Below are 9,840 nucleotides of genomic sequence, written 5' to 3'. Positions count from 1 at the left end.
TTGGCATAAAAGAAAAATCGATCACTTTGACCCATACAATGTGTTGTTGGCTATTGCTACAAATATACCTGTGCGACTTATGACTGGTTTTGTGGTCCATGGTCACAATTATGCATTTTGCAATTATTGAATTTACAGTTTATTTAATATTTTTAAAAAATGTTTTTTGGTTCTTTTTTTTGGGTTCAATATTATTTTTTAACATGTAATCTCATACTGTAGATTAGGTCAGATTGTTGATTTACAACATAATGACTAGGAATGCATAATATATGGGCGCCCATTTCAATATCAGCCAATAAATCTTCAATTTGAGTGAAATATGATGATAAATAACAGCCACGTGATCATGTGGGGGACATTATTTGTAGTCGACCTATCTATTATACTAATAAAATATTTACTCAGATTTTGTATGACTTTTTTTTTATGCATGGATATTCTTTGTTATATGAAAATTATGTGAAAAGTTTTGTTTATTTAACTGTAGGTAGTCTCACATTACTACCTAATATCAGATTTTGGCTTCAAAATATAAATAATGATTGGTATCGACCAAAATATTTAGATCACATTTAATATTTAAATATGAAATCAAATATGTTTCTTGGATCAAGGCAGAAAATAAAGGTGTGCTCCGGAATATTCTCTCAATCTTTGTATGATGGCAAGGACACTGCAAAAGTGACTTTTTGGCTTTCACTTCTGTAGAGACAGGCAATCGGATTCTTATAATATTTTTGTGTGAAGTATTTATCAGATGGTCAGTGAGTTATCTGTGATCAAATGTTGTATTTGATCACAAAAATAGTAAATTGGAACATGTAAGAAAGGCTTTTTTGTTAAGCAGCTCCCTGCTGGGTGGATTTGGCACCAAAACACAACTTCTTGGAAGTTACCAGTGCTCTTCACTCTATGTACGTTCATGTGCAGTGAGTCACTGCCTCGCTGAGTTTAGCCGGTGAATGGAGTCTGCAAAAAGACTTGAATGGGGCCACTTAAACAGCAGTGATGCAATTTAATTGACTTTTCACATAAAACAACCCAATGATTTCTGTGAACAGGTGCAGAAATGTAAGCTGTCACATATAATAGCATGAAAAATATATGATAAATGTTGTTTTGTAATTACAATGTGGTGAAGTATTAAAATCAGAACTTTGTTGTAGAATTAGATACATACATGACAGATAAATGACACTTCTCAACACTGCGTAGTGTTTCTTCTAAATGTAGTGATCACATTTGACAGTGAGGGTTGTCTGGGGCAAATCTGGTGGAAACATGTTCAATTGTAGACAACCATTTGAACTTGCATTCAATCGAATCTTTGTGTGCCGAATTGTTTTGTTACACTGAGGGGGCAGGGTCTCATCCTGGTCCAGCTGGACCCAAAAGTAAAAAACTGACCCACAAACTTCAGCACACTGTCTGAGAAGCATTCTTCAATTTGTCGAGAGCTTTTAACTGTATGCTGAAACTGGGGACACAGCAGCCATGCCTAAGCGAAAGATAAACCTGTTGGAGGTTTGGCGTAGGAACCGTGCTGCTCACCCAAACAGAGCTAAGAACCTAAAACTATGGCCTCGTCAACTGTAAGTTTGAAAACTGTTAAAACAGGTTACTTGTTGTGTCAATATATGTAACTTAATTGCGACAGATACTCATTTTTGTGTAGCTCAATCATAGTTGTTTGTTGTGACGGTGCTGTGCGAATAAAAGGAACAATTTCCACTTTAATAGTGATGTACAGTTTAATAAAATTGTGGAATATAATGCTTTGATTTATGTTTTAATGAAGGTTTTTATTGTTGTCTCAATTTACACTTTTCTGTGTTCTAAAAAAAAGATACAAGTATGTAAGATTTTATTTCTCATAATTTTGACTTTATATTAAAATTACGAGAAATAAAGTCACCTCACTATAAAAAAAGTTGGATCTACATAGCAAAAAAAAAATCAAGATGTATAAGAGACTGTTTATGTGTGTGTGATTCTTTTATGAATATAAAGTTCAAAAGAACAGCATTTATTTAAAATAGATTTTTTTTTTTTAACAATGTATATGTCTTTAATGTCAATTTTATCAATTTTGATCAGTTTAATACATTTAGGTATAAAAGTATTAATTTCTTTTTTTTTTAAATCTTACCGACGCCAATCTTACTGAAATTTTGAACAGTATATAAAATGTCACTTTATTTAACTCATTATTTAAACAGTTTCAGAATATCCTGTTCTATTTTTTAATACAAAAAGGCATACAAAAACTTTTGCAGAAAATTAAGATGTGATGACCAATGCCATTTATAAAATAAATTATAATACGTTAAGTTATAATAAGTTGTAATTTCATAATTTCATTTTCTAATTGATGGAAATTTAATCAATTGTTAAACACCTGCTTAGCATGACTAAATATGAATAATGTACAAAGAATTACAGATGGTCTAATGTCTTTCAGAGAAGGTTTTTACTGTACCACAAACTTTTTCTTTTTCTGTTTTCTCTATCCCCGCAGGGCACAATTGAGAGACCCCGAAGTGGTGGCAGCCCTCGTTCAGCAGAATGTCAAGATGGCACGCCTACTCCCTCCCACAGGCACCGATGTGTTCCACCCCTTCACTTTGGAGTCGCTCGCCGAGATCGAGCGGCGAATGGCAGAAGAAGCCGCCGAGCAGGAACAGATGAAGGCCCAGAATATTGAGGTGGCTGAGGAGGATCTGCCCAAACCCACCAGTGATTTGGAAGCAGGAAAAGCCCTACCGTTCATCTACGGAGACCCTCCACCAAAGCTCCTCAATGTTCCTCTTGAAGAGTTAGATCCGTTCTACAAAGCAAAAAAAGTCAGTGGCAAAAGCAAAATACCAAAGTGTTGTTAACAAATATTTACAGGTCTGGCTTATCAAAATAATAGGTATTCCACAAGAGGTGTTGAGTCCCTTTTTCTGTTTTGCAGACGTTCATCGTGATCACCAAAGGGAATACCATATACAGATTCAATGCTGAACCTGCCTGCTACATTCTAAGTCCCTTCAACCCTGTTCGACGAGTAGCCATAAGAATACTCATACATTCATATCCTTCATATTCAATTTAACCCATGAAAATAGCAATTTATATGTGTATATACTATATATACACATATATATACTATATATAGTCATATATTTTATAAATGTGACCCTGGACCACAAAACGTCTCGGTTACGTATGTAACCCTCGTTCCCTGAAGGAGGGAACGGAGACGTACGTCAGTAGTGACCGACGAATTAGGATATCGCTAGAGAGCCCTATCAGCTTCGAGTGAACTACAACAGGCCAATGGAGTTGGCGTGCGATATTTGCATAATGCGCACCGCCCCCGCCAGGTGGTATAAATAGGGGAGCAGATGCCATCGCACTCTGTTTTTCGCTGAGGAGACAATCTAGTCCGCACTACAGCGAGGGTACAGCAACTGTGGCGACGGGACGTAAGTCTCCGTTCCCTCCTTCAGGGAACGAGGGTTACATACGTAACCAAGACGTTCCCTTTCAGTCGGTCACGTTCGACGTACGTCAGTAGTGACCGACGAATTGTACACGTACAGGCGCAGAGCGCGGACGGGACAGAGCAAAGCTAGGGCTGGGTCTGCCTCCTCCGAAGGCAGCGCTTGCAGGTTCACTACCTGATCTCGAAAGGGAGTGGTAGGAACCTTGGGCACAAATCCAGGTCGGGGTCTCAGGATAACGTGAGAGTCACCGGGCCCGAATTCCAGGCACGATTTGTCAACCGAAAATGCGTGCAGGTCCCCTACCCTCTTGAGCGAGGCCAATGCAACCAGGAGGACGGTCTTTAGGGACAGTACTTTTAACTTGACTGATTGCAAAGGCTCGAAGGGACGACCCCGGAGAGATGTAAGAACCAGGGTCAGATCCCAAGAGGGTACAGAGGGGGGCCGGGGAGGATTCAGTCTCCTCGCCCCCCTTAAGAACCTGACGATCAGATCGTGCTTCCCTAGCGATTTACCATCAACTGCATAGTGATGTGCGGCGATAGCGGCAACATGCACCTTGAGGGTGGAGGGAGACAGCCTTCGCTCCAGGCCCTCTTGCAGAAAGGAAAGCACGGTTCTGACCGAACATGATCGGGGGTCCTCTCGCTCTTGTTGAGAGGAACACCATTCGACGAACAGGTTCCACTTCAGCGCGTAGAGGTTTCTCGTAGAAGGAGCTCTAGCGGAAGTGATAGTGTCTGCGACCGCTTGCGGGAGATCACTCAGAACCTCCGCGTCCCGTCCAGGGACCACACATGGAGTTTCCACAGGTTGGGATGCGGGTGCCAGAGGGTGCCCCGTCTGAGTCAGGAGGTCCTTCCTCAGAGGAATGGGCCAGGGAGGTGCTGTCGCGAGGAGCGTGAGGTCCGAGAACCAGGTCCGAGTGGGCCAGTATGGAGCCACTAACAAGACCTGCTCCTCGTCCTCCCTGACTTTGCACAGGAGCTGTGTGAGAAGGCTCACTGGGGGAAACGCATATTTGCGTAGGCCCCGGGGCCAGCTGATTGCCAGGGCATCCGTGCCGAGCGTGCCGCCGGTCAGGGAATAGAACAACTGGCAGTGGGCAGTCTCCGGGGAGGCGAACAGATTTATCTGTGCCTCGCCGAAGCGCTGCCAGATCAGCTGGACCACCTGGGGATGGAGTCTCCATTCGCCCGGAAGCGGAGGCTGCCGTGAGAGCTCGTCGGCTGCACGGTTGAGCACGCCTGGGACGTGAATGGCACGAAGCGACCTCAGATGCTTCTGACTCCATAGCAAGAGATGGCGGGCGAGTTGCGACATACAGCGGGAACGTAGACCACCCTGATGGTTGATGTACGCAACGGCCGCAGTGCTGTCTGAGCGGACCAGTACGTGCTTGTCTGTCAACAACTCCTGGAAGCGGCCCAGTGCAAGACGTACTGCTAGCAACCCAAGGCTGCATGCCCGTTGTACGTGGCTCCCCACCCCGTGGAGGAGGCATCTGTGTGGACCACAGCATGCCTGGACACTTGTTCGAGGGGAACTCCCACCCGCAGGAACGAAGGGTCCGACCACTTGGTGAGGGTGCGACGGCAGTTCGGTGTCACGGGGACACGGAACGTACCGCGCTGCCACGCCCATCTCGGGACCCGGCCGCGGAGCCAGTGTTGAAGCGGCCTCATATGAAGCAATCCGAGCGGCGTGACTGCGGCTGCGGATGTCATATGCCCCAGGAGCCTCTGAAAGAGTTTCAGTGGGGCCGCTGTCCTGCGCTTGAGCGTACTCAGGCAGGTCAACACTGACTGGACGCGCTCCTCTGTGAGGCACGCAGTCCGGGCGACCGAATCCAGTTCCATACTGAGATAAGAGATCCTCTGCCCACGGGGAGAGTTTGCTCTTGTCCCAGTTGACCCGAAGACCCAACCGACTGAGGTGAGCTAACACCATGTCCCTGTGTTCGCACAACTGCTCCCGCGAGCTGGCCAGGATGAGCCAGTCGTCGAGGTAGTTGAGGATGCGAATGCCCTGTTCCTTGAGCGGAACAATGGCCGCCTCCGCAACCTTCGTGAAGACGCGGGGCGACAGGGCCAGCCCGAAGGGTAGGACTTTGTACTGATATGCCCGACCCTCGAACGCAAACCGTAGGAAGGGTCTGTGACGAGGCAGAATCGAGACATGAAAGTACGCGTCCTTCAGGTCGATCGCTGCAAACCAATCCTGGGGACGGACGCATTCGAAAATGCGCTTCTGCATAGGCATCTTGAACGGCAGCCTGTGAAGGGACCGGTTCAGGACACGCAGATCCAGGATTGACCGTAGCCCACCGCCCTTCTTTGGTACAATGAAGTAGGGGCTGTAGAACCCTGACTTCATATCGACTGGAGGGACCGGCTCGATTGCATCCTTCGCCAGGAGGACAGCAATCTCCGCCCGGAGAACAGGTGCATTGCCCAGGGACACCTGAGTGTAGTGGACACCCCTGAAGACCAGGGGACGCCGGGCGAACTGAATCGCATAGTCAAGTCTGATAGTGCGAATGAGCCAGCGGGACGGGCTGGGGAGTGCTATCCAGGCTTCCAGACACCGAGCCAGTGGGACCAAAGGCACCACAGACGCACCGGGGGTGGGGCAGCAAAGCAGAGTGCTGGAACCCGACTCGGACGGCGCAGCGGCCCGAAGTGGGATCAGACTCTGCAAGGTGACAGTGTGAATAGGAGACGGCTGGGGGGCGGCCTCGACCATCACACTGGAACCTGCTGGCGAAGTGAGAGTGGGCTGCGAGTGGCAAGGCGGAGCCTCGCGCGCTGACAGCCACAGTCTCTTGTGACCTGAAGGATTGGGAAACTGCTCTTTTTGTGATGAAGTGGGTACCGCTGGACTCCAGAGAGCCAGCGGCGGGACAGACAATTTCACAAATTCCCCCCGGCCCTCCTCCAGGGGTGGGAGAGACGATGGAGTCCTCTCCCGAAGAGCAGGAACCTTCCCCTCCAGGTCGCCCGTCTCAGGGTCGCGTCTTCCTCGACCTCTTGCCACCTGGCTTGGCCTGAGCGGGCTGGGCGCCGCGTCCGCGACCGGCACCCTGCTGTTTGGCTGGTGTTGGCTGCTGCTTTGCCATCTTAGCAGGGGCGGAGGACGACGCAGGCGGGCGCCCTCAGCAACGAGCGGGCTGAGGCTGTGCGGCCGGCGGCGGGGTGGAGGCAGCAGCGGACCGCCGGGGCAGGACGTGTTTATTAGCCTCAGCCTGCTTCTGGGCAGCAGAGAACTGCTGGGCGAAGCTCTCTACCGCGTCGCCGAAAAGGCCGACCTGTGATATGGGGGAGTCCAGGAACCGATATTTGTCGGTATCCCTCATATCAGCAAGGGTCAGCCACAGGTGGCGTTGCTAGACCACAAGCGTGGCCATCGCCTAACCAACAGAACGTGCCGTCACCTTAGTCGCACGGAGGGCGAGGTCCGTGCCGGCACGCAGCTCCCCAAGCAGCTGCTGGTCAAGACCTCCCTGGGGCATTTCCATCAACGCTTTTGCCTGATGAACTTGCAAAAGGGCCATGGCATGCAGGGCGGAGGCAGCCTGTCCGCAGGCTCTGTAAGCTTTCTCTGTCTAGCCTGACGAGAATTTACAGGCCCGGGATGGGAGACGCGGCTCACTGCGCCAGCCGGAGGCTGTTGGACACAGTTGCATCGCAACAGACCTCTCAACTGGGGGAATCCGCGTATATCCCCTAGCCTCCCCGCCATCCAGGTTGGTGAAGGCGGACGAGGGACCAGGTCTCGCACGAACGCTATAGGGCGTCCGCAAGGACCTGGTCACCTCATCATGCACCTCCGGGAAGAATGGCATCGGACCAGTGGGGACCAGCGCGGGCCGCCCCGAGGTACCAATCATCGAGCCGAGAAGGTTCGGGACATGGTGGAGGGTTCCAGACGAGCCCGACCTTCTCGGCAGCCCGGGAAAGCATAGCCGTCAACTCAGGATCGGGCTCGGACAACGCTACGGTCCCGGAGGGAGGTAACGCAGCCGAGTCCTCATCTCCCGAGGACTCTTGCTCACCTTCCGATGCCGCGATCGACATGCGGTCATCCGCCGGTGCTCTGAAAGAAACGGCTGGTCGCTCCGTAGAGGGACCAGCACGCTCAGTCGGCAACACCACCGGTTGCAGTGAGGTAGAGGGGACAGGGGCCCGCGGAGCGGCGCTCGGCGGGGAAGCCCTGACCGTGATCCTCAGATCACCCTGCCTACACGCCGACGCACCGTCACCCCGGCCGAAGCCAGAGAAAACGGCGGCACGGGGCATAGGGGAGGGGACCCCTGCTCCCTGAGAACCAAGGAACGAGAGTCTCGATCTCAACACTGCAATAGTCATGTTCCCACAGTGAGAACATGAACTATCCACAAAGGCTGCTTTAGCGTGCTGAACGCCCAGGCACGTAATGCAGCGATTGTGGCCGTCAGCGGGGACCAATGAACGACCGCATCCAGTAACGCACAGACGAAATGACATCTTGAAAAAGACGCAGGGTTCGTCTGTGAAGCTCTTTTAGGAGGGGAAAATTCAGCTCTCTTGTGCTAAAGCACACAGGGAGTGTCACGATGTGTTCGGGTACACCACTCCCCGAACACAACGGAGGAACCGGCCCAAATCGCAACAGACACAAGCTGGGAATTGGAAATTCTGTGCTGTAAAAACAGCAGTTGAGAGCTTAAGCTCAGGCTCCTCGGGAAGCTTGCGACCTCGCTGAAGTGCTGTCACACCAACACAAGAAGTAATTTTCCTTTTTTTTCCTTTGGCTTGAAGAATTCACTCAAAGTCTGAAAGCTGGAACACATTAGATGGCTCCAAAGCGAAAGACAGAGTGCGATGGCATCTGCTCCCCTATTTATACCACCTGGCGGGGGCGGTGCGCATTATGCAAATATCGCACGCCAACTCCATTGGCCTGTTGTAGTTCACTCGAAGCTGATAGGGCTCTCTAGCGATATCCCAATTCGTCGGTCACTACTGACGTACGTCGAACGTGACCGACTGAAAGGGAACCAGTCATAAGGGTCAATTCTTTGAAATTGAGATTTATACATCATCTGAAAGCTGAATAAATAAGCTTTCCATTGATGTTAGGACAACATTTAGCCGATATACTGCTATTTAAAAATCTGGAATCTGAGGGTGCAAAAAAATCAAAATATTGAGAAAATCGCCTTTAAAGTTGTCCAAATGAAGTCATTAGCAACGCATATCCACTCACAAAAATAAATTTTTGATATATTTACGGTAGAAAAATTTACAAAATATCTTCATAGAACATGATCTTTACTTAATTTCCTAATGATTTTTGGTATAAAAGAAAAATCGATAATCTGACCCACACAATGTGTTGTTGGTTATTTCTACAAATATACCCGTGCGACTTATGACTGGTTTTGTGGTCCAGGGTCACAAATGTTCTCCATTTGTTCTTTGATTTCCATATGTTTTAAGTTGACATCTCAGAGTTTTTAGTTTAGAGACACAAATCATTCCTTCTAAGTTCTCCTTTACTCACAACAAATTGTTTAGCATGTTCATCATGTTAACCATCTTGTCAAACTGTGTGTTCATGACGATGAGTGACCCTCCACCCTGGAGCAAAACAGTAGAGTAAGAGTTGCACCAAATCTCCACAATCTATCCCAACATTTCTCTAATACACAACCCCACCAATGACACATCTATTGTTCCTACGTACTTACCTATCGCTCTATCTCATCCATATATAACCATTATATTATATAATTTATTATCTATCTATCGTTCTCTCTGTCATTCTAATTTTCTGTCTATCATTCTATCATTTTTTTTGTCTGTCGTTCTGTCAAATTAGTTATATAATTTTTGTTGAATATCAATTAATTTTAATTCTATTTCCTTACATTTGAATTGCAGTTCTGCATCCTGTTTGGTACCTCAATTCAAATTTAATTTAAATTCTGGATTTGGAACATAAAGGTAGGGTAGGCAGTGTTTTTCATAAGCACTTTTGGTTACACTGATTGAAACTCTTTTCACATCATGATAGCAATCAATAATAGAAGTGGTCTAAATGTTTAAAAATGAACATATATCTTCTGTGGAAGTCTCAGGACCAAAAATCTGTCTTAATGCAACGATACGATGTCCTACCTGCCTGTCAACATGTATTTTCATACCTCCGCTCACCCTGCTCGATCAGACATCACATATCATCAGCGCGTTGCGTAAGGCTGTGCAGTTATAGATAGACAGCCACAGATCACCAAAAACAAACTGCAGCTGCCTTTTACAGTTCCTCCTTAACTAAAACAACGAGCTTATGCTCCGTTCACGAC

At 47.8% G+C, this 9,840-nt stretch overlaps 1 protein-coding gene across 1 annotated transcript in view; it reads left to right on the top strand.

Moving 5' to 3' along the window:
* Positions 1-1,405: 1,405 nt before the first annotated feature.
* Positions 1,406-9,840, top strand: part of scn4ab (sodium channel, voltage-gated, type IV, alpha, b) — a 34,018-nt gene continuing 25,583 nt past the window's right edge. Inside the window, exons 1-4 of the mRNA XM_051887537.1 lie at positions 1,406-1,595; positions 2,522-2,846; positions 2,960-3,080; positions 9,046-9,133. Of these exons, the coding sequence (XP_051743497.1) occupies positions 1,498-1,595; positions 2,522-2,846; positions 2,960-3,080; positions 9,046-9,133 (632 nt within the window). The 5' untranslated portion in view covers positions 1,406-1,497. The remainder of the gene's footprint in view (positions 1,596-2,521; positions 2,847-2,959; positions 3,081-9,045; positions 9,134-9,840) is intronic.

The sequence above is a fragment of the Ctenopharyngodon idella genome, chromosome 3 (genome assembly GCF_019924925.1).
Source record: "Ctenopharyngodon idella isolate HZGC_01 chromosome 3, HZGC01, whole genome shotgun sequence".
NCBI lineage: Eukaryota > Metazoa > Chordata > Actinopteri > Cypriniformes > Xenocyprididae > Ctenopharyngodon > Ctenopharyngodon idella.
Note: the sequence above shows the minus strand (reverse complement) of the source record. Positions and strands in the feature narration are given on the sequence as shown.